We start from the raw sequence: 26,311 nt of genomic DNA on the forward strand, positions 1-26,311 counted from the left end.
TATTTGAACCTAGGTCCATTGAATTCCAGAAACCTTATTCACTGCGCCACATATTAATTTATAAATTGCTCTGTGATGCTTCTTCAATGTCACCCTATTATTACTTTCCTAAGGGGCAATCCTGTGCAACAAAATACAATAAATAAACCGGAACGTACGTGGTATAAAAAAATTACAGGGTTTCAGCAGAACATTTTGGAAATGAAGCAGTACGACCACCCTGAAATGTTAGCAGGCATAAACAGTACTGAAAGTGGAATCATATATAACTGCCCCAATATGAGCACAAATCATCATTAATGCCCAATAAAAAGGACCTCTGAGTGCCCCCCTTAACCTTTCATAGGATTTGACTTTTTCACATGCTAAGCACCTCACGCGGTTGTACAAAATGCACGACAGCATTTATCTATCCAGTTCCACTGTCACAACTTTTATGAAGGTCATAGCCTGTTCATTTATGCTAGTGGCTTAAAGAATGAGTGAGTGAATAGAAGGAGAAGGCAGGTCCATAAAGGGCTACAGCTTGACAGTGCTTTTTCTTTAAGCACTGTAGGACACTTAGAGAGTGCTCTTCAAAATTACTTCATGGATTCTTGTAGCATTTAAGAGTGCGTCTGCAGGCCAGTGGAGAGATGAAGACACAGAGCAATGTTGATGTGAAACATGTACTTCCATAAATCCACAAGGACTCTGCAAGGCCTATGGAGAGGCAAAACCTAGAAAATGAGGGGAAATGTATTGATCAAGTACCTCTGTTCAACCTTCTGTTAAAACAAAAACAGTGAAGGCTGAAATATGTGGAGAGGCTGAGGAAATTCCAGCAGGGATCCTCCTTAGTTTGAGAAAATGGCAGAGCCAGTATCTTTCCCCTGGAAACAAGAGGAAGTTTCAGGCAACAAATGCAGTTTTACTGACTTATGGAAGCGTAGCAGATTCTGATGACAGACCTTGTGTGCATTCAGGACTGCATTTTGTGAGAAAAATACAGTTAGAAATGTAATTTTTGAGGGGAAAGACTGCCCCTGAAATCCATTCAAAAGTGTCATATGGTGCAGAATGGAGTATCTGGAGTTCTCACTGACATTACTTGCCCAGGTCATATAATGGCAGTCTTAAAAGAACTCAGTTGGCTGACTATTCATGTTCAAGCTGAATTTAAGGTGCCAGCACCTTAAACCCCTCAGTTTTTGGGGGATCTAAGCCCTTCCTCCCATATCAACACAGTAAGGGCAATGACTTTCTCCAAATACCAACTGGATCAGAAGTGAAGTTTGTTACAATAAGAGGGCAATGACAATGTTACAATAAGACGGCAATAAGAGCTCCATCTATCAAATGCCCTCCTCAAGGAGGTATGCCTGACACCAACTTTGCTATCTTTTAGAGGCATTTAAAATATTTGAATTATTAGACCTGAAGTACTGAAAACTCTCTAACTTTTAATGGTGTTCTTACCTGCTGGTTGTTTTGTTCATATTAATTGTTTTGAGATTTAATTTATAAACCACAAACAAATAATTAAATTTTGTGTGTGTGTGTGTGTGTGTGTGGTAGCTATTCATGAGCAGAACAGTTTTGGCTTCAGTAAATATTCAGTCACCAGTGTGCAGTTTTAAATGATATAGTCTCATGAATTTTGAAGCATGTGATCTATCTGAATCTTTTCCCTGGTTCCCATGTGCAGTGAGGGGGGAAAGTATTTGATCCCCTGCTAAATTTGCCCGTTTGCCCTCTGACGAAGAAATGACCAGTCCATAATTTTAATGGTAGGTTTACTGTAGCTGTGAGAGACAGAATAACAACAGGAAAACCCCCAGAAACCCAGAAGACAAAAGTCAGAGATTGATGTGCATTGTAATGAATGAAATAAGTATCAACCAGAATGAAATAAGTATCAATCTATCAACCAGCCAGATGTCAGGCTACCTGGTATCTTCACTGTATGTAACAAGCTGAGATTAGAAACACCTGCTGTAAGGAACAGGTTTTACCTGTAATCCCAGCTCGTTACAGTACCTGTACAAAAGATACCTGTCAACAGAAGCAATCAATCCAGCAGATTCCAAAGTAGCTACCATGACCAAGACCAAAGAGCTGTCCAAGGATGTGAGGGACAAGATTGTAGACCTGCACAAGGCTGGACTGGGCTACAAGACTATTGCCAAGCAGCTTGGTGAAAAGGTGACAACAGTTGGTGCAATAATTCGCAAATGGAAGAAAAACAAAATAAATGTCAACCTCCCTCGGTCTGGGGCTCCATGCAAGATCTCATCTCATGGAGTTGTGATGATCAGGAGAAAGGTGATGAAGCAGCCCAGAACTACACGACGGAACTTGTCAATGATCTCAGGGTAGCTGGGACCATAGTCACCATGAAAACAGTTGGTAACACACTACGTCGTGAAGGACTGAGATTTTGCAGAGCCCACAAGGTCCCCTTGCTCAAGACAGCACATGTACAGGCCCATCTGCAGTTTGCCAATGCACATCTGAATGACCCAGAGGAGAACTGGGTGAAAGTGTTGTGGTCAGATGAAACCAAAACCGAGCTCTTTGGCATCAGCTCAACTCGCCGTGTTTGGAGGAAGAGGAATGCTGCCTATGACCCCAAGAACACCATCCCCACCATCAAACATGGAGGGGGACATATTATGCTTTGGGGGTGTTTTTCTGCTAAGGGGACAGGACACCTTCACCGCATCGAAGGGACAATGGACGGGACCATGTATTGTCAAATCTTGGGTGAGCACCTCCTTCCCTCAGCCAGGGCATTGAAAATGGGTCGAGGATGGGTATTCCAGCATGACAATGACCCAAAACACACAACCAAGGCAACAAAGGAGTGGCTCAAGAAGAAGCACATTAAGGTCCTGGAATGGCCCAGCCAGTCTCCAGACCTTAATCCCATTGAACATCTGTGGAGGGAGCTGAAGGTTCGAGTAGCTACACTTCAGCCTCGAAATCTTACTGACTTGGAGAGGATCTGCAAAGAGGAGTGGGGCAAAATACTTCCTGAGATGTGTGCAAACCTGGTGGCCACCTACAAGAAATGTCTGACCTCTGTAATTGCCAACAAGGGTTTTGCCACCAATACTAAGTCATCTTTTGCAAAGAGATCAAATACTTATTTCACTCATTATAATGCACATCAATCTCTGACTTTTGTCTTCTGGGTTTCTGGGGTTTTTCCTGTTGTTATTCTGTCTCTCACAGCTACAATAAACCAACCATTAAAATTATGGACTGGTCATTTCTTCATCAGAGGGCAAACGGGCAAATTTAGCAGGGGATCAAATACTCCCCCCCTCACTTTATGACCAGAGCTTCTGAAATAGATAAATGGTACAATGCATTCTTGAAACTTGCACAAAGGAATTTGGTACATTGAAAAGCAAAATCTATGGAACAAACCCTTGCTATCTGTTTGATTTTTGCAGATAAATATCTACCCCCAATATGAATAATATAATGAGAAACAAACCTTCTCATCTTCAATCTCTGTTGGCTTATTTTTCATTTCAGTATGTAGAATCAGGGTTGGCGGGCAGGAGGTCCTGTTTGATTCTTTGCCTTTATCCGAAACTGAAACACAAAAGTAATTGGATCCAATAAGTGACTATATCCCACTGAGCTGTCAACGACTTATATTTTCCCCATTATTTGGGGTTTTTACAGTTTAACTGAAAAAGCTTGTTAGGCAGACATACAAAAAAGTTGCCCCCCACCCACCCACCCATGAGTAAATTATGTTGCACTTAGAAAATGTGCATCTCTGCAATACCCAACACTTTGTTGTCAAAATATGGTTTTCCTCATGGAGGTACAAAATGTGCCAGAGAACATTAGCCATTGCTTCTTGAAATTGCTGAAGTAGAACTATATGATCAAGAAAACTTTTTTCACTAGTTACTTCTGGCAATGGATTGGAACCTCATAACATTCACATAGCCCTTGAATAACGTGTCTCCGTAGAGCTAATCCAGAGATGTCTAGCATGGACCTTAGGTCAACAGGTGTTACATATTCCAGGACAAAGAAGGAAATCTGTGGCTTGTGTGTCCCACCTAAACTTCATGTATGATACAGTCGTAGTGAGGTGTAAGAGCAGACCTTAGGCTCATGCACTCACCCATATTGCATGTAGAGTTGTCAATATTAAGCAGGCTCGCTTATTCAGATATTACATAAATGATACCCATTTTTTTTATTTTCTAACCATAGAATTTTGTTTCTGCAAGCACAGTGAGAAGGTGCATGATTTGAGCTTTGCTCCTCTGCTGTAGCACATAATGGTTTTCATACACATTAAGTTGAAGCCATAACCAATTTGCCGTGTTGATTTCAAAGGAACGAGTGCATGTGTGTGTACACAGGTTTCATGCTTACAGAATAAAATATAGTTATTTATTATTTGCTTTATTTTTATTTATTTAACAATATTATGTACCAATTAATTAAGCAGTCACCATAGTACAATATAAAAATATTCAAAATAAAATATCAATAAAAGACAGACAGGCATAAACATGGTCAAAATTTGGATAAAAACCAGCAGTTCTGAAACGAATATACACAATAAAATTACATGTCTAAGTACACTTCCCTAAACAAAAACAAAAAAAAGGCTTTAGTAGATAATGAAAACAAAACATTAGCAGGTGCCTGCCTTATCTGCCATTGTATAGAAATGGCTGGAATATTGCACAAAATTTGGGGGTAAATAAGTAAGCAATAGAAAATAAAGGCATGAAAGAGACAGCTCTTACGCTCTGAGTTGAGTCCCAATTGAAACCATATATCTGACAACTCGACTTATCAAGTTATCTATAAAATAACTTGACTTTGGTGGTCTGCTTCAAAAGAAGCCAGCAAATTAAATCCCATCTCTCTTCCTCACCAGTGGCCTGCTGGCAGATGCTCCTTTCACAGAGAGAATGGCTGTGGGCATTGCTGCTAGTGCGGTGCATCAGCTGTGCACACAACGTAGAAATCTCATTCACAATTTTGAAACTTCTGGTGCAAAGATAAAGAGATACCAGAGATGGGCTCTTAGGCTACTTAATCTTACTTTAACTCTGCAAATTGAGATTAGTGCTGGGACAAAACAGAACCACTGACAGGATGTTGGCAGGCACACTGTTTTACAGCGCTAAGGGCATTTCCCTTGGTAGTAGAAAGCAACAGAGTTGCATTTCTTCCTAAACGTTCTAAAAATAAGTGAATCAGCCAGGGAATTAAGAGTCACCATCAGTTTTAAACATTTATCCCACCATATACATTTCTATATACATAAAACTGCAATGATTTGCAGTGCTGCATCAAAATCCTGGATTTGTATGAAGTCAGGGAGGGAAGGAGGCAGGGAGGGAGAAACATAATGGTATACATATTTTAAAATGGTGGTTTTAAACGGTGGCAGAGATTTGAATAAAGTAGGGGTGATGGGACACAGAGGAGATGGGAGAGAGCTTGAACAAGCTGGTAATATGGAGTGGGGGGAGCTTGAAGGAACTGTGAGGATATTGTGGGACTTTAAGGAGCTGTGAGGATATGAAGGGCTGAAGCAGGGCCAGCCTGAGACATTTTGGCACTTGAGGTGAACCACAAAATGGTGATTCACTCCCTGCCAGGGAAGAAGGGGCGTGGGAAGATCTACACCGGGAACAAGGGAGGAATAAAGTTCTACATTGGAATTCACTGCCCCTGTGTATCCTGCCGCCTGAGTTGATCACCTCATCTTGCCTCATTTGTGAGCTGGCCCTGTTCACGTCTAAAAAGTGATACATTCCCGTGTGAATGAAATGTGAAGTCTTTACTTCTGATTTCAAACCTCTGAGCATGATCCAAATGAGCAGAAGAAGAAAAATCTCACAACCCATAAAGCTGGCAAGTGTGGGCAGACACAATCAGTCATCCAAATACTTCCATTCATATTTTGACAAGAGACAGCTGCTAATCAGCACTCAAAATTCATCACAGTGTAAATGCAGTGAGAACGAGGAAATCATGCTTTCACCAGCACTGACTTTTTTATCTGACTCTGGAACACAAAGAGTAGTGCTCGTCTCTTCCACACCTTCCTATACAGTGGTACCTCAGGTTAAGTACTGAATTCGTTCTGGAGGTCCGTACTTAACCTGAAACTGTTCTTAACCTGAAGCACCATTTTAGCTAATGGGGCCTCCTGCTGCTGCCGCGCCACCGGAGCACAATTTCTGTTCTCATCCTGAAGCAAAGTTGTTGTTTTTTTTAATTGTCAAAAGTTTATTCATAAGAATGCACAAAATACAACCATCTGGCTATATTTTGTTAAAAGAAAAATAGCTGCTTTTTACCATGTTTACATTATAATGTATTCAGCTAAATACAGTCATTCTTCTCTGTCTTATTTTTGGGTTTTTTCTCTTCTTAAAGCATCTTTAATAGGAAGTCCAAGAAGTGGGGGAAAGCATGCAAATATCTGAAGCAAAGTTCTTAACCCGAGGTAATATTTCTGGGTTAGCGGAGTCTGTAACCTGAAGCGTATGTAACCCGAGGTACCACTGTAATAAGAATGTAAAAGCAGTCTTGTGGATCTAAGGGGCCACATAATTCGTCATCTTGTTTCCAGCAGTGGCTAACCAGATACGTCTGGGAAAACTTCATGCAAGACTATAAAGCAACAGGCCTCTCTTACTGACTGATATGCAGAAAAGCCTGCTACCTTCAAACCTGGATACATAGCAGGTTGAGGCTGACGTCAGAAAGGGGCACCTAGGGAGCAATACTAATATCTGATCTGTCTGACTAAGGAATGGGGTTGGATACAGAAGAGGGTGAGGGAAGCTCCATCACAGCAAAAAGCCTGCAGCATCAACAAAAGATGTGGCCTGTTCTGGAACCACCACCAATAGTGCTGCTATCAACAGTAGATTTAAATTGGGTGTTTAGGTGGGGAAATAGGAAAGTCATCTGAGGATCCACTGGATCCCAAGACAGCCCATTTGTTAGCAAGGGACCGAACCTGCACCCCCTTTGTTGCTTCAGCAGAAAAGAAGCACGTATATCCAGGGATGTCCAGGATTTCCTGGGCTCAGTTCACTGTATATGCATCTTATGACAGGAACGGCTGCTTATGTACACATATTAACTTAGCCTAGCCTACCTGCTGGCTGGAAAAGCAAGATACAGATATATTGCACACATCGTTAAACTATGGAATAGACTCCCACAGGACAGAATAATGGCCACCAGCATGGATAGCTTTAAAAGAGGATTAGAAAAAATATTATTATAAATCATTAATTCAATTCCTACACTGCCTTTTCTCTGAAAGCAGTCCAAGGCAGCAAAACAAACATTAAAACCATCTCCAAAACACTTCCAGACTGGGAAAGCTCGAAAAGGCACATTGAAAGAGGAAGGTAGGTGCCAAAAATTTAAGAGAGGCACCAGCTACCTAATGTTCAAAGGGAAGGGATTCCAAATTCACGGAGGATACAGCCATCAATGGCTACTAGGTATGGTGGCTATATTCTTTCTCACCAATGGAGGGAGTATTCCTCTGAATGTCAGTTGCTGGGAATCACAAGTGGAAAGAATTGGTGTTGCATTCAGGTCCTGCTGTGGGGCTTCTCATAGGTATCTGGTTGGCCATTGTGAGAACAGGATGCTGGAGTAGATGGGCCATGGACCTGATCTAACAGGCTCTTCTTATATAATTTCTTTCACAGATCAGGTCAAGAGAGCCACAAAGCAGCTTCTTTACTTTATTTGCAGTATTTCTGATAGTCACAGCAAAGTACTAGCTGATGAGAGGTGGTCAGAGAGATATTTTTGACTCTCTGTGTGTGCATCTTTGTATTTGTGTTTGTGCTGGTATAGCTTTGGGGTCTGGCTCCACTCACTGATGGAATGTCCCTGCCAGTAATCTGGCCTTAGAATGAAAAAGGTACCCCCTCCCCACCGATTTAGGTTATGATGTCAAATACTTGGGTATTGTCAGCTTCACAACCATGGTTATGTGCACTGCAAATGAACCGTTCCTGGTTTGCTTATACACAGCAAGGTATGCATTTTCAGCTTGGTTAAAGCCTCTGATACCCATTCCTTTTCTTCTCTAAGACTGCAGGAGCAGCTAACAAATCAACGCGTTGTTTACAGACGGCAAGGCGATTGATGAAAATATTTTGAACACTATGTGCCTAATGTGCCTGCTGGAAAGAGAGTATGCGAGAGGATAGGAGAGCTGGAGCCGCTTTCATTGGAAAGAAATACTCCTTTAACAGTCATTGATTCGGCAACGGCTACAGAGATGTGCAAATAAACCTGCATACCCAAGGCTTTTTACACACATAATTGGCTCTGGTGCTTTGCCTGTTCTAGCTGAGCTGAGCCTACTCAATTGCTCTCGGAGGGCTCAAACTGCAGAGCTCTATGACACATCTCAGTATTCCTTGCTTTGTGCTCTTCCACAAATAATCTCCAGCTCGAAAGCTGTATATTCTGGTAATACAAGCAGCTAGAATATTGCAACACTTGAGGATTTACAGAGTCCAGATTAATTGAATAGGAATAATACAACATACACAGAATAGATTTTTCACATATTTTGTTTTGTATTTATTATTACATTTTTGCATCTCGAGGTCCCCAAGCCACCCCCCAAATAACTCACAATGCACACTTAATTTTTGTTTAAGGTTTTTGGCATAATTTTGGCCACAACTTTATTTAAATACAAAACTGTGAGTGGTTGTTTAGGCATTGGTTAAGACTATCTGTCCCCCCGCCTGGGGACAGAACTGACTTCCGGGCACCACCGAAAGACAGTGCGGGGGAAAGCAAGTCGGGGAGAAATGGAGCTGAGTCACAGACCCTCACTTCTCACCCGCATGCTCCCTGAAGGCTTGCCGGCCCTAGTCCCATTCCAGGGATTGGACGAAAAGATGGCAAGCCCCAGGATTCCTTTAACGGAATTCCCTTTCCGCAGCAACCATGGAGGGGCAGGCCCAGCCTATCCTAACCCCTCCCCCACCAATTTATAACCAATGCCTAACAGCAACCTTACAAGTTGTGACGATTTGCTACGCAGTAGGCAAAAACCAAATGGCCCAGCCAATCAGCCAGATGGACAAAATTCCTACCAGGCCCCTGCCCCAACGGCAGACAACCCCATGACAGCCATAGCAAGGTCAATGCAACAACCCCTTACTAAAGGGCGGGTGGGCGGGTGATCCGTTGCACGCAGCAAAGAGAAAGCTCCAGGCTGTGTGCAGAGTATTTAAACATTTTACCCCTCCCACCAAAATTGCAACGTAACTTTTACCCCAGCAACCCAGTGAACCAATCACTGCCCCAGGCCATCTTTAGAGACCCTGTCTGGTAACAGAGGGGTGGCTCAGCAGACCCCACCGCAACACGTGCTCTCCATGAAGGAGAACATGCTATACCCCACCTTTCCTTTGATGAGCTCAAAGTGACATACACAGTTCTCCCCCCTCTCCATTTTATTCCCATAAGAATACATGAAGAACCTGCAGGATTAGGCCAAAAGGCCCATCTGGTGCAACACTCTGTTCTCACAGTGGCCAACCACATGGAAGCCAATAAACAGAACGTGAGCATAACAGCACTTTTCCCACCTGCTTTCCCCAGCAATTGCCTCCAACACTGGAGGCAGAATTAGCCACCATCACTAGTATCCTCCATGAGTTTGTCTAAGCTTTTCTTGAAACCAGCCAAATTGGTGCCCATCATTACTTCTTGTGGGAGCCAAATTCCATTGCTTAACTATATGCAGTGTGAAGGAGCACTTCCTTTTGCCTGTCATGAGTCTTCCAATGTTCAGCTTCATTGGAGGCCCCTAAGTTCTAGTACTGTGAGATAGGAAGAAAAGCTTTTCTTCACACCATGCACAATTTTATAAACCTCTACCATGTTCCCTCTTACTTGCTTCTTTCCTTAAACTAGAAAATCTTTCCTCAGAGGGGAGTTTCTCCATCCCCTTTTCTGAACCTTTCCCAGCTCTACAATATCTTTGCCGAGAGGAGAACTCTGAGCAGAGGTGTTCTATGCTAACAGGGTCCCACTCCTGTCATCAGCCATGCCGTAGCATTTTGCATTAACTGCAGCTTCTGGATCAAGCCCAAGGGAAGCCCCACATCAAGTGCATGACAGTAGTCCAACCTTCAAGTCATCAGTGCCTGAACTACTGTGGACAAGCTCTCTAGGCCAACGTGTGGCTGTAGCTGTCACATTTTAAGAAATTTGTTTTTATATTGATTTAATCTTATTAGGGTTCAGTTGCTTTATAACGATTACCCTTTAAATATTTTTAGCTTTTTGTATTTTATCTATGTTGCTTTAATTTGTGTAAACCAACTTGAGTCCTCAACCTGAGTGAGATGATGATGATAAAAATGTTTCTTGGACCAGCCACAAAGCAGTTCATACTTAGAGAGGGGGAAGGATCATGCAGTCCATTGCACTGTGGATTGTCTGCTTTTAATTGCCAGTTTGCAAAACTTTTGTAAGTTTAAAGGGGTGGCATGACCCCCCCTTCAGCAAAGCATTTGAAGATTAGTCACGTGAGAGAAAGGGAGGGATTGCTCTGCAACTGCCTCCCTTAAACTTGCAAAGTGTTCACAAATATACAGTAAGGAAGAGGTAGTCATTTTCTCCTCCTTTTGCAGTGCTGCTAAAGAATCAGCAAAAAGAGAAAAACTTTTCCAGTTCAGTCCCTGTTATCAATTTTTAAAAAACAAAACCAAAAGAAATATGTGTCTCTACCATAACTGTGCTGTGATGTCAAGCTCAGCAAGAGAAACAAAGAGCATCAAGCCCTAGCGCTATCTGAAGAAGTATTGATTTGCATGATCAAACAACAAGATTCAACCAAAAGACATTTGTGGAGATGTACAATGGCTTCTATGTGTGCACTGGGGCTCTCAGATGTCACTTCTTTTTTAAAATGTATTTTTATTAGAGTTTTTTTTTTGTTTACAAAAGTATGTGCAATGTCTCTTTCCCCTCCCAAGTAAGATTTTTTACAGATCAGTTTCATTTGTTGAGACATTAGGAAGAAAAGGGGGAAAGAGGGGGGTGGGGAAGGTGAGTGGGGTGGTGGCGGTGATGTTTCTATTTTACTTAATATATGTGGGGTTTTGTGTCAGTGTCACTTGTGCAGGTTCTCTGCTATTCACTTGTGTTCCTTTGGGGTGAGAGAGGTTGGGGTTGGCCTAGGGTGTGTTTGTTTGTTTGTGATTGGCTGTGGTGGTCTTTGTTTTCATGTGTGAGTGGGGTGGGTGGGTGTTTTGGATCAGGTTAGCCATATTAATTTGTATGCTGTTGGTGGATTTTTGTCATCTTGTCGGGCTGTGTATGTGATAAAGGGGGCCATACCGGAGTGAAGGCGTCTTCTTCTGTTTGTCCTTGTGTCCGTTTCAGTTTATTGGTTAATTTTTCTAGTAAGGCTGTTTCCCATACTATTTGGTACCATTGGTCCATGCTTACTCCTGACAGGTCCCTCCAGTGTCTGGTTATGATGTTTCTGGCTGCTGAAAGTAGGTGGGTTATGAGGTCTTTGTGGTGTAAATGGGCATTATTTCACTTCTGACTCTACTTCTTACTACTGTGTCAACATCTGATGTCAAAGGGGAAGCTTGCCAAATATAAGTGCAGGCAAATTTGTCTATGTCTAGTCAGTGCCAAGCATGAACCTACAATTCTGTTCCATTTCATTAATCTGTTGGTTTCTTTTTTTTAAAGTAATAATCTGAAAATGTATTTTAATGTGTATCTTCTGTTTAATGCTTATTTTAAATGTGTAGTCTCTTTCTCTCCCCCTCAGAAAAACAGCATATTGTTCGCATGCAGAAGATCTGAAGTTCAGTGCTTGGCATCTCCAGGTAGAGCTTGGAAAAACTCCGGCCTGAAAACCTGGAGGCATTTGGACTAATAGCCTAACATAGTGAAAGGCTGTTTGCTGTGCTCTGCACAGCAAATGTTTAAAAAGTTCCAAGAACTGCATCACAACATTGGATAAATTTGAAATCCAGTGGGTAGCTACATTCCAATTTGCACATTCATCCAAGAGGTGTGAATCAGGTCATCTTGTACTGAAATTTACAAAGACTGAATTCCTCAAGCATCTCTGGCCAAATGGCCTAAGTTGCTCTGTTTGAAGTGGACTTCTAAAGCTCTGTTACATAAGCAGAAACTGCCTCCCAGCAACTAAATCCATACTATTCTGTTATATATGAAGACTTTGACATTTAAAAAAGACTTCTATTTAACTGGGTAACAGTATTCAAACTCTGCCTCTTAGCTGGGTTCTTGCCATGTGGAGGATTCAGTGATGTCTTCGCACCTATCAAGCTATTCTCAACCATTGTCTGGTTTTAAATTGAAAAAAGGTGTATTTTATATCATGTCATAATCTTATGCTGAAAATGAAAATCAGTTGTTATCTTATTGAAAAATGATCATCTAACTAGAGTGTAGCAGAAACAAAGGGAGGCTCAAATCTAACAATGCAGCCATGCTACTAGACAAGAAAATAGGTTGTTGGTGGGTTGTTGTTGTTGTTGTTTTTTAAAAAAGCCATTGCATGCAACAGGGAAGGAAGATTTCCCCTAGAATAATATTTACACCTGCCGGAAGAAGAAAACATTGCGAAAAAAGTGCACTCATTTTGTCTGGCAAATTTATTTACTCCGATTCTGGCAGATTCTCTGTTCTCAGACAAGCCATTTTGAACTTAAGTTTCTAGCACAGTAGATGTTCCACACCATGATGAGCATGGTGCCATCCCATGTTTTCAACACAATGACTTGTTCTTCAGCAATGAGTGGCAGAACTGCAGGTTTGGTTTACTGTCAGCGGTACAGTAGGAAAGGCTAAATGCTCCCCACAGACCTTTGCACACTTGCATGGACTGAGGTGAGCAATTTTACAATCATTTATCACTTTAGCTTCCACTGTGCAGATATGGCTTGTAGCTTATTATATTCATAGCTGGTATGTGCAGCTGGAGTGAAGGTGGACATGGGTTTTTAAAGGACAGGCAGCAATTTACTAGTAGAATAGATCAACAAATGTAATCTTTTTCAAGAACCCATGCCTTTCAAACATGTGCTGTGATGTTTATGGATTTTATTCCACAAAACATGGCCAATCCTAGGCAGTGTTGCCTGTTATATACTGAAGTTCTCACCCTGGGCCAGCAGGGGGATACTGTAGATAGTTCAGGTCCACATATGCAAATAAGGGGTCGAAAGTGACGTTCAGTGATTGGATAGTTACAGAAACTGGTTACTGTTGTGTTCTAGTGGAGCTCTATATAAGCAGGCTGGCTGAACCCTTCAGTTCAGTTCTGTTCTGGCCTGTGAATAAACAAGAGCTGTTTGAAGAATCGCTGTGTCGTCTGATATGTTCACCCACAACTTAACATTGCCCTTCTAGAACTCAGTAGGGAAGAAGATGGGGTCAAAATTGGTATCAGTTGGCTCTGCCTTCACCTATGGTTGGGCTCCCTCTGTCTTCTGCCCCAGCAGTTGCAATGAGCAACAGCTACTACTGTTAGAGCTTTTATCAACTATAGCATCAAGTAGTGGCTTGTGAGTTCAGTTATTCAATGTATATGGCATTGGTAAAGCTTACAAAACAGTATTAAAAAGATACGGTAAATGAATAAATAAATGAATAAATCCTTTCTACTGAGACAGCATAAACAATTAGCATTGAGAACCACACCAAACTGCAACCAGTCCAAGGCTGATTTAAAATGCAATTAAAATCCTGGCTGAATTAGAAAGGTCTTCACCTGGCTCTACAAAAGGATCCAGATGAGCATCTCTGGGAACAATATTCTATAGTCAGGTGCCAACATTTAAAAGGCCCTCTCCTTGCTTCATTTCACTTGGCAGGGCTATCCAGATATCAAACACTCCATCCAAACTTTCCTAATAGTTCCAACACAATGCTCCTCAGTGGAAACAATTCTCAAATTCAGCTGAGAGTAATTAAGAGCAATCACTTCTTAATCAATTATCTATCTGCTTATACAAACATATATGTCTTAACATGGTACCTTGTGCTGGGCAGATGTGGATAATAACCACAAAACATTATTTTTTTATAATATTTGAATGCTACATTTGAAGGTAAAGGTTCCACATGAACAAAGCCATAAAAATAAAGCAGAAATGACTAAAACAGTAGCAAAAAACATTCAGTTTCAAACCAAACCAATGCTTCAGCAACAGTTAAAACTATAGCTCTGGGATGGAGAACTTTTTTCAGTTCAGGGGCCACATTCCCTTCAGTGCTATCTTCTGGGGGTGGGTATGACATGCTAGTGATGTGAGGGGCAAGATGCAAAACTGGTCAGAGCAACAAATGTACAAATTTTCCTTTGTAGTGAAAGCTGGTCTCTCTCTATCTTCCATCCAGACAGGCAAGAAGCATTATCAGAGATCGGGGACACATTCTGGCCAGACCAATGGCCTGCAAAGAGTCTTGGAGCCAGATAAAGAGACCAAAAGGATAACATTTGGCTCCTGGGCCCAAGATTCCCCTTACTTGCTTTTGTTACTTTTCAGCACCAACTGAAATCTTTCCTCTTCCACCAGCTTTTGGGGATGTAGTCATCTAAAAGCACTGGTCAACAGCAAGTGGAGAAGGGAAATGGCGTGTTGTTTTTGTATCACACTGTTTTTAAAATATTTTAATTTATTTCATGAGTGCTATATCTTTCTGTTGTGAGATGCCCAGAGATCACTTGATGATGGGCAAGTATATGGTACACAATGGCTTCTCAAACTAACCTGTGTGATGGTTATTTGAATCCATTCCAGTCTGATTCCCTGCATTTTGTTTGGACAGAAGCAACTATTTCATCTGTGGCTCAGACTGAAATCTAAGCCAGACAAGAACTACCAGCCATGGAGGTGCTTCATTGCAGTTGGCCGAGTTTTGTGAATGTGCCAATTTATGCTCCAAGTTTCCAAGACTTTGCCAAGTTTGGTGTCATTACCAGACATAACCATAAATCTTAAGGAAGGTATATTAGGGAAGTTGGGCACTAAATAAAATCTTACAAGCAAACATACAATGTATTGAACAATGATGATTTCCAAACAGCTTGTTACAAAGCTGCTGGTTTGATTTAAGGGAACTATTGATCAAACCTCATGGCAGTATTTACAAGAAATGATTCTGACCAAAAGGCTTAATGCAGCCAAAGTATTCCATGCCATGATGAATAAAATATCGGTAATCCATCAACTGAAAGTCATCATAATGTGAATTAACAGAACGAGTAATAGAGTTGATAGCTTACTCTATCACACCAATGATCTTTATGAAGCTTTCATATGCTGATGGTCATGTTTTTGCAATGTTTTCAAAAGAAACTCTTTTCAGTGAGAAAACAAACAAATGTACATTTTAGTTATTCATGAGGATAGATTTGTAAGACCCCAAAGCACATAACTTCTCAGGTGACAAACATAGCCAAATGTCTGAGAAATGAATAGCTAATGATTGAAAAGCTTCCTTCCTGTTGAAAAGTGAAGCACATCACTGCAAGCATTTCTGTTGATGCCTCTGCTAAAAAACAGTGTGATTAATGGCAGAATGCAGGGAGCAATCATGTGTGCAAGAGACAATGATATACAGATTACAAACAATAAATCAAAAGAGCCTACTTTTGAAGAGATGCCACATACAGAGAAACCAGGGATGCCCATATATCCATTAATGGATTTCTGCATGACAACACAATGCTATTGTAACTGCGCTACATTTTTAGTCCTCGCTGTTCATCTTCATTCTGGCAAAACAGTGGAGACATTTCCTTTGCTAGCTCTGTTTAGGTATCATTTACAACATAAACATCTCCTCCAAAAATACACACTTTGGATTAGTGTACACAATATGTACACAATGTGTACATCATGTCACAATGTGTACACACAGTAATTCTCCACTGAGTGCAAATAATGTTCTCCAAGCCATTATAATCCTCCTGGGACAAAATGGAGCACAATCCAATCCATAATATGCAGTCGATAGATTCCAGATCACAATAATCCACTACTGGAGAACAGCTGTGTTTTAATGATGCAGCTGCCTCTTGGTTTTAGAGGATCTTGGTCAATTGAACCTCAGTGGAACCACCTCCCACCACCCTAAGACCTCATGGATATTCACAGATGTTGGTAGCTGGCTGGTTAGATAACTGCACGTGATGGGTGAATCCTCCTCCTCCAACCACCTGTTCATGAGTTATTCACAGTTTGAAGCACGAGCAGTGTCCTGGCCCTGATGTCCTGGCCCTTGGTTAGTACTGTCCTCCAACATCCATATGTTCAGCACAGTCATCCTATGTGGCTCGCACATAGGATCTCATTTGCACTGTATGCAAGGCATGGAAGTCAGGAGCAGGATTAGCCTACAGGCGCAATTTCAGAAGTGGGGCCAGAAGTTCAGCTTGATTCAAATTGTGAATGCCCTGCACAGGAACAGGGCTGAACAGGATTGTTTATTTGCCCTCTGAGCCAAGAGGGAGAAAGAGGAGCTGGAATCCAAGTGGTGAGCCCAACAGAGGAAACTGGAGCAATTAATAGCTATTGCTAGCTATTGCAGCTATATTTTATACAGTAACAGGAATGTCAGTGTCTTTCCAGGCCTAGCTAACACTTGGGAGTCTGCCTGGACCACGTGCTCTTTTCCTAGATCACACACCTTACTAGCCCTGCTCTGCATCCTCCTTGAGTGCTTTTGTCTATTTGGAATGTGTCCTTGAACTGTCTCCTTTCACTTGCCTAGATGGAATATGCAGAAGAATGTCTCAGAGAGAGAGAGAGAAAGTGAGAGAGCACTTTAATTTTTGTGTTGCTGAAATGTAGCCTACTACACAAAGGTAAGAACCACATCTGTTGCTGTGTCCACTTTTTCTACTGGCAGAAGGAGGCCTAAAAGAAGATGCAGGCCTTGGGCTGAAAAATGTTCCTCACCCTGATTCATAGCTACTACAATGAACACTACGGTGCTGGGAAACTGCTGTTTCAAGGAGTGGGGCTCAAACAATCATTTTCTTGATTTACAGCAAGTCTGTACATCTTAAGATCCATCAAGTCTGATACAGTTCATCAGCCAGGTGATTGACAACCCCCTGTTTTTGAAATTTGAGGCCAAACACACAGAAAACCAGGTTGTAATACTTGGCTGGTGAGCTGCATTGGCAGTTCCTGCTCCTTAATTAGGGATCTGCAGAGTTCTTTCTCTCTTTTTTTGATACAAATATTGCTTTATAAAGCATTTTTTTAAAAAAAGAAAATCAGACCAATATGAAAGAAGACATTAAGATGGAAAACTGAACATGATAGGGGAAAACAAAAGGTAGGAATCTATCCATTTTGGTTTCTCACGTTTTTGCAATAGATTGGAACTAAAAAAATAAATAAATCACAAACATTTGCCAGCATTTTAGCGCACATTTCTCCAACTTTTTTTTTTTTTGCAATTTTGCCTAAAATACTTTTTTTTTTGCCATTTCCCTCAATATAATGAGTCTTTGTTTTCAGCAATATATGCATTTTTACGACATTTCCCCCTATCACATATATTTTTATGCCAGTTTTTTGGTTGGAAAAATAAATCACAACATTTGGAGAAATGCAAATTTTTAAGGAGAGCTGAATTTCCATGTGTGTGTTGATTCAGGAAGTGTGAATTACAAAAGTTCAAACAAAATGTGAACTGAACCAAAGGTCTCCCCCACCTCTAGCAAAAAGAAGAAAGAATAGCTAAAGGCAGTTAGGAAAATGACACCAGAGTGGGGTGTGTGGGGTCTGTGTGGGAAGATATTGAGGATATGACCTATGAGTGACAGATAAGGAAAAACAGGAGTGGGAGAAATGCTAACATTTGTCTGTTCCCAGCAAGATGCTCTGAAATCTGTCCAGATTACATCTCTGTTTCAATTGCTTCCTGATAACAATGTCACCTTTCAGACTTGAATAACTGATATCTGGATCCTGAAACTCAAATAATATATACTGTCTCCTAGGCATGATGACATCCATCTTGATACATTTCTTGGTAGCATTCATTTAATGTAAATTTTAAGTTATATGTGGCCAAGAAATGCCTTGTTCTACATGGATACAGGAAATTATTTAAAGATGTCCATCTCAGGCTCTGCGGAATGTATTGAAATCCAAAGTCGTGCCCTCCAAGCACTGGCAGAGAAAATTATGCACATTTCTTTCACAAAAAACAAACAACGGTTTAGGGATACTGCAACGGGAGGATGTCCAATAAAAGAAGTGCTTTTGTGAAGCCATCAAAATAAGCATCTCTCCAAAATATTCAAAATCACCTTTCGAATGTAGGTTCCTTAAATTTGTTCCATTTCGTTGCTGCAAATAATACCACTCCTAAAAGACGAATGTTTTTAGCATTTCAAAATTCATAACACATTGACGATGTTGTGGCATTAATTTCTCCAGTGAAATACACACTATTGTGACAGAGTGGCAGTCCAACTGATGGGTAATCTCCAGCAACTGGGAAAAGACTAAATACCCATCAAAACATATGCAAGGAAAAGACAAGACACTGTATGTGTTAAATTGGTGCAGCTGGAGAGTATTGTAAGCAGTCAGCTGTCCACACATACACTTCTCCTCTCTTGACATCCTTTGCAGTCATAATGCAATGCCTGAAACAGTTGCCTCTCTTTAACAAGAGGAAGGGATGCAGGGTTCTGTCCTGGGCCTGTTGTTGTCCAACATGTTTATAATTGGCTTGGATGAAGGTGTTGAAGCATCATCCAGTTTGTGGATGACACCAAACTGGGGTGTGTCTCTGCATGTGGCCAATACTGCTGCAGCTGTATTCCGTGTATGAACCAGCTGATGTATAATGAAACCTAGATGCTTGTAGCACCAATGAACACTGCAGCAATAAGAAATATGGCTAATTCCATACCAACAAATTCCAACAATAAACTTGTGGAACTGGAAAAACTACTGTTGAGGAGCCAAACAGGGTTGCCAAACGTCCAGAATTTCCCAGACATAGCCTGCAATTGGCCCTCATAAAAAGCATTCGGGCGGAAATCTCTGAAATGTCCGGGAAAATGTGAACGTATGGCAACCCATGTTGGAAGTGCAAATTTCGTCGAATTTCTTTTAAAATAACTCAACAACTTTTGTGTCCGAATTTTTTCTTTTTGAAATATGGCAACCCTACACTAACCACTCCCCCCCCCCACAGGAACTTAATTAGTGTGAATGTCTCCACCCCCCTCTACCCCTTAATTCATTTAAATTACTTGTAAGCCCCTCTTCATTGTTCACACAATCCCAGCTCAAGGAACAACATTGAATTGCAATGAAACAATAAACCACTTAAATACAACTCAATATGAAATCAAACAATATACTAACAACAATGGCAGCACTGGAACACAAATCAAATCAAATTATATTCCCACCCACTAACCTGCAGACAAAAATAAAAGCTCAAACACTAACCCTTCCTATAAACAGTCTTACATAAGAGTCAGTCACATCAACCCGGGGAAACCCAGCCAGATGGGCAGGGTAACAACAACAACAGCAGCCAATAGAGGGGCACCAAAATTTAACCCCCATGGGTTGAGATAGATTCCTGAAGAGGGCTATTGAATTAAGGTACTCTATCGCACATGAAGATAGGAGTGCCTGGCATGCTTTGGTCCATGGGGTCACGAAGAGTCGGACATCACTAAACAACAACAAATCACACATGAGGTGACATTGAAAACCACTTTTTTTTAATGAAGTGGCATATAAATCTTGCCAAATAAATAAAAATATGCTAATGCTCCAAAAGGCAATATCACCCTCTGATGCAATGGTCTGGAACAGAATATGTAAACATGTATCTGATTTGTATATATTTTGGATCCCTTGTTGTGTGTAACCACGATACATTCAGTACCTTTTACAAATATTTCTGTTAAAAGGGCTTTTCAATTTATTACTGTGGCATTTATTGCTGTGGGAAAGTATCTGGTTGAAAAATATGCAAATATGCAACATATGCTGTAGCAGTATAACCAGGAGAGCGAAACAGAAACACACCTGTTAATGTCTGATCCACCAAATTGGTTGCCATGAATGTCACAGCTGGTGAAGAGATAGCCGCTACCCTGGTGACTTGAGTTGGCATCAGAGGAGTCATTCGGGTATCCATCCTAGAAGCAGCACCTGCATGCAAACCCATAATGAGCACATTACTAATCTGGTTCCTTTCTCTCCCCCCCCTTTTTCTTTTTCTAATTTTTTTTTAAACTTTGGGCATCATCAGATGCTGTTAGCAATTACTATTTCTTGGCAAATATTTTACAACACAATTATAATATGTACATGAATACATTTCTTGAAAAATAAATAAACCCACTTCATTTTTACTCCCATCTTGCTATAAGAAATACATTCAATCTGAGGAGTCCTCACTGAATAGCAGAAAAAGGAGCCAGTGGAAGGGATGCAGAAGAGTTTAAGAAATAGATGAGGGGGTTTAGAATTTGTCCAGTTTAGAACTCCCAAATCTAGCCCACCTTTGAATTTCAGCTTAGTAACAATAACAGTAATTTATTATTATTTCTACCCCGCCCATCTGGCTGGGTTTCTTCAGCCACTCTGGGCGGCTTTCAACAGAACATTAAAAACAGAATAAAACTTCAAACATTAAAAACTTCCCTAAACAGGGCTGCCTTCAGATGTCTTCTAAAAGTCAGATATTTCCTTGACATCTGATGGGAGGGTGTTCCACAAGGCGGGTGCCACTACCGAGGAGGCCCTCTGCCTCCCTGTAACCTCACTTCTCGCAGTGAGGGAACCACCAGAAGGCCCTCGGAGCTGGACCTCAGTGTCCGGGCTGAACGATAGGGGTGGAGACGCTCCTTCAGGTATACTGGGCCGAGGCCATTAAGCTAATAATGGTTTGGCACCAGCCATCTCATCTTTGTCAGTTTTGCTCTTACCACCGCCATCACAGTCACCACCAATGGGGCCAAAAGACAGGACCAATCTTCATGTCCAATAATAGTCAATGTTGCTCAAGTTTTTAATACAGGCATTTTATGACTCAACTTGGTTATAGATGTGTGCTTACTCCACCCTCAGCAGCTGTTTTTTTCCTTTGTGCTTGAAGGCAGATTGAAAATGGCATATCCTCCAGAATAATCCACAAGCCAGAATATAGAATCCTATCTGTGCAAATAAATCCACTTCTTACAATGTGGCAAAGAATGAAGTTCTGGGATCCAGACTAGGAAGGCTTGATATTCAGTGGGTAGCATAGCAACAGGCAAGGAACTAGTTCAACCCTCAAACCAATGTTGTCATTTAGTATATGCATCCTCTTTCTTGATCTTTGCATACCCATGGGTGCACAAAACATTCATTCATTCATTCATTTAGAAGAATGATAAAAAATATTCAACCAATGTACAAATAAAATTGAAAATAAAACAAAGCTGAAATCCACATTCCACTAAAAACAAAAAAATACTCAGAACCATCATAATTCAATTCAAAACAAAGATAAATGTATAAAAACACAATTAAAGCCCAAAAATCAATAAAATAGCCCCTAATCTTAGCTATCTATTGAAATTCATTTCAGGGTTTCACATATGTTGGCCTCTGTAAATCAACTGCTCTCAATGCAGACTTCTTGTTTTTAATCAATTAAAAAAGTAGTTGTGCAAACCACTGTGTATTATAGTGGCAGATGACCACAGCATCCTTTTATGGGTGAATGGCTGCATTAATTTCCATGGATGGAAATTCCATGGATGGGGTTCATTCATTCATTCATTCTGTTTGTATGCCACTTTTCCACACACAAAAATCATGTTGAAAGATGCATACAACAAAGAAACTGGGATGCATTTCAAACCAACACTACAAAAACAATTTCCTAATAACATAGCAAATCAACAATGCAGTAACAATTTCCTAATAACACAGCAAAGCAAAAATTGAGTAACATGAAACCACAGTTCAGTACTATACATATAACAACATGCAGCATCCAGGAGCAAAAATAACAAGGAAGCTTCACAGTTTCACTTTAGTCCTCCCCTCCCATGATGTTGCTCACAGTCCTTCTCCTGCAAGAGCTTTTTATCAGGCTTCCAAGAGGAAAGGGTAGGGCAGCTGGAACCCCCCCCCCTCCCATGTTCCTGCTCTAGGATAGCGTTCTAGCTACATTGGTTAAAAACCTGCCCACATTCTCTGGCATTGGATTGCCCAGTTTTCCACCAACAGATACCCCACAAAGGGTGTGTGTGTAGGAGAGCAGTGCCTTCTTCCTCTCCCTGTCAGCAACTTCAGTGCTGCAGTGATGAGAACAATAAGTTTCTGATTCCCTTTCCCTTCCCCCCAAATCTTGAAACCAGTTTTAGGGGTAGAGAGGAGGGGTGGGGGGAGAAAACGGTGAATTTCATGGGGCTTTTGATGGTTTCTAATAACATGCACCAATACACCACAGTCTTCTAAGGATCACTTCAAACATGTGTCCATGCCGGCAGCTGCTACTGGAGTAGAAACATTGTGTGCCATTGGGCTATTTTAGATGGTGAATCCAATCCAGATATTATGGTTTGCTGTGAGGATTGCTGCCTTGCTACGGATGGAGGGGAGAAGAAGGTTACTCCTATTTCTCAAGGAGATCTGCACGAAGAAATAAAACAGGTGAAGCTTATCCTGCAGGGGGAAGAATTTCATCTCAATTACTGAAGTGTCAGGAACAGCAACTGGGGATAGGGAGCTAGCAATCCCAGCTGGCACACAGAAGCATTTCCCCCCCATCCTCCACTGGAAGTGAGCAACATCCAAATCAGTTCTGAATGAGGGGAAATGGGAGAAGGGAAAATTCTCTCTCCCAACTCTTCCTAAGCATTTTAGAATAAAAATAAATTGATCTGCTTCCTTCTCCCCAAACTCCACCCCATAAATTTGAGCACTGGTCAGCTTTAAAACACACACACCTGGCACCAACAGTCCAGTATTTACTGCTTTCCCCATTTTTTAATGTTTTTATCATGCCTTTTAAATGCATTGTTTCTTATAGGATCAATTACATTTTCACAGGACAAGCCTGGAATTCAGGCTACAAACCAGCACTGTATCTAGCCTCTTATGAGATGAAGGCAGGTTTAAAAAGGGGATGAAGAGATATCATAAATCATTTTACTATTGCTTAGGTGTGGTGGGTTTTTTTTAGACTCCATCATTTACGGCACTAGAAATGGGAAAACATATATGTAAAGCCCAGAAATGCAACAAATGCAAGAAAGATACATAGGACTAACAAGAAATAACAAATAAAGGGATAGAGAACTGTAGGCTAATTTAACTGGCTGTTATGTGCGACCGAGCCAGCTGTGCTCCCTAAATCTATGTTCTATGGATACCATGAGCATCATTTGATGAGAAGTAGCAACACCCCCCACCCCCCCAAACACACCCTACTGGATTGTGGCACAGGTGACTACTAAGGCTCTCAGTCACAACTATGTTTGTTATTGGTATGAGCTTTCATGTGCATGCACACAAAAGCTCATTCCAATAACAACTTAGTTGGTCTTTAAGGTGCTACTGGAAGGAATTTTTTTATTTTGTTTCGACTACGGCAGACCAACACAGCTACCTACCTGTAACTCGTCACAACTATGGTTAGGTTGTATACAGGTTGTTCCTGTCTACTCTGCACCAAGTATCCTCCTGCTGTTGGTTTGGGAAACAATGTAGACGTGTCATTATCCACAGTTCATCTATCTTGTATCTATACTGTCATTTCTTATGGTACATTTCCCTCAAGCCAACTTTAATTCAGATTGGAGGAAAGAACAACCTAGTTGCGTTTAAAGCTGGTAACATTGTCTACAAGCCTTGATCTTAACAATCAAAGTGTATTTCCACTTGCTGCAAAAGCGCTAATAAGATAATTTCATAAGCACCACCAATGATATTACAGATAGGCCTAAATGACAATTTCATGCTCACTCCTTAATATCCTTGTGTTCCCCAGAAGAGTTTTAATTATTGCCTGTAGAAGATCTAAGCCAAAGGTTTTCAAAACTCATTTTGAGCAGACAAATCCATGGAAATAAGGGAACAGGGCTATATAAGCCTGTGGCATGGATAAAAGGTTGCAGAAGACAAATCCATGGAAGCAAAAACGATTTGCCCCAAACAGGAGGCTGCCTCTTAGCAGTGTTAGCAATGGAGAGTCGCAGAGCTGCACATGTAACACTGACTGGGGCACTGGAGGCAAGTAGAGTTCATGCTTTATTCATCACTCATCAAAACAACATGAAACCGAGGCTGGAAATGTCAGGAACTTGATCCCACAGTCTCAGGGTGATTAATATAATGACCTTGCTTCTCTCTGCAGCAGTTTTTACTACATGTGGTGCTGGAATTCAGAGCAGGGCCTGAGAAGGACAACGGTGCCATGGGAGACAGATGAAGGAACAATATGTAGGACCCAAGGCAGAGAAGGGCTTTACAGAGAAGCACCAGCAGCTTGAACTGAACCCAAAAGGATAATGGAAACCATTGGATGAATCGGCTTGCACCATCCCAAATCCAGAAACATGTAAGATGAAGATCCTACTGGATCAGGCCAATGGCCTATCTAGTCCAGCATCAAGTTCTCACAGTGGCCAACTGGATGCCTGTGGGAAACCTGCAAGCGGGATCCAAACATAAGACTACTCTCCCTTCCTTCGGTTTCCAGCAATTGGTATTCAGAGAACTGCCATCCCCTGGGGAGGGAGGCAAGAGCCAAATGCAAGGCTACAACCAGCAGTTGCCTCAGACACCTTATAAACACATAAGATTGGGAGAGTCACACACATAAAACATGATCCAAATTTCTGTTTTATTTGCTTTTATACTGTTGTTTCATCGGTTATAGGTTTTGTGTTTTTGTTTTAATGGATATTATTTTTATAGAGCATTTCAGGAATGCTTTTGAATGAGTAAATGAATAAGTGGTTTTCAGTTCTTCGGTGAGAGGGTGGGCTGGAAGGTAACGGTGCCACTCATTGTTTATATGGGTTGAAAGGGTACTCTCCCTATTCATTATACTAACGTACTGTTCTGCGCTTAGGAACAGATAACATACTGGAAATTTTATAGCACTACTTTATGCTTCTGAAAGGGTTACACTGTCTTTTCAAGTTATGTCAAACTGTTATTCAGACAAACTCTGCCACATCTTGCTTCATTTCTGTAAAGCCTTCTGTTCTTTTCTTTTTTTTACAGCTGGGTATATTAACATAAGCCTTGCCATTCTCATTGTGTGCATGCTTGTGTGAAAATTAACTTACAGTTTGCATCTACAGCCCATTTAAGTATATATTTTTAAATTTTCCATGTATGGATAAAGTCCAACTGCTTGATTTAAGAATACCTTATGCTCACCCAATATGCTTGATTGATTTAGAGCAATCATAACCTTTCAGGAATAAATATTTGCACACTTTAGCGCTACAAGAACATAAAAAAGCAATCTCTACAATAGATTGCTTTAGAATTCAAATGCTAAATAAGCACTAAGGATTTGGCTTAATGTCATAATGTAAGAGAAGCGTTCAGAATGAAGTGAATATAACCCGGAGGGCTGAAATTATATCTAAGCATAATCCATAAAAGTCCTAACTATAAACCAAGCAATCAGGGTGCTTTTTTATTATTATAAACTTTAGGCCAATTTTCTTGTTGTGATTACTTCCCTGCCATTTTGTATCGTTGAATGTAAAAGGAGACTGCTTGATAACTAACTCATAGCCTTTTAAGAAATAACTCCCACCTCCTTTGACAATATTTCAATATGTGCTTTGTTATATGAGTTGCAGTCTGTGCTAAAAATGTAACCAGCATTGTATGTTCTCTTTTATAAAACTAAGGTTTAACAGCAACCACCTTTTCAACTGAGCAATGGCTGAGGCTATGTTGGTTCTAACCAGGACTTCTCTCTAGCAGCAGCCAAGACATGGGCAGGAAGTGTCACCTCCTTGAGCTCCTGACAGCTGAGTGAGGAGGTGGCAGCAGGAGGCAGTGGAGAAGTTGCAAGTGCATCAGCATGAGCAATGGATTGGCTCCCCTGGGGCATTTGCACTGTGCCAGCCTCCCCTCCATCTCACCCCTGACCCTCTTGGCAAGTAGCAGGAACTCAGCAGTCAGGAGAAGCACCCCTGCCCATCACATTTGCTGCTACTGCCTTTACCCCCACAATGTCTAACTTTCCTCAC

The 26,311-nt window shown here is 41.1% G+C and overlaps 1 protein-coding gene across 1 annotated transcript in view; it reads right to left on the reverse strand.

The window, feature by feature from the left end:
- The window catches only part of TCERG1L (transcription elongation regulator 1 like), a 163,678-nt gene that overhangs the window by 38,950 nt on the left and 98,417 nt on the right, over window positions 1-26,311 (reverse strand). Inside the window, exons 5-6 of the mRNA XM_028729901.2 lie at window positions 20,121-20,246; window positions 3,485-3,585 (exon numbers count right to left, since the gene is read on the reverse strand). Of these exons, the coding sequence (XP_028585734.2) occupies window positions 3,485-3,585; window positions 20,121-20,246 (227 nt within the window). The remainder of the gene's footprint in view (window positions 1-3,484; window positions 3,586-20,120; window positions 20,247-26,311) is intronic.

This window comes from Podarcis muralis, chromosome 6, assembly GCF_964188315.1.
Source record: "Podarcis muralis chromosome 6, rPodMur119.hap1.1, whole genome shotgun sequence".
Classification (NCBI taxonomy): domain Eukaryota; kingdom Metazoa; phylum Chordata; class Lepidosauria; order Squamata; family Lacertidae; genus Podarcis; species Podarcis muralis.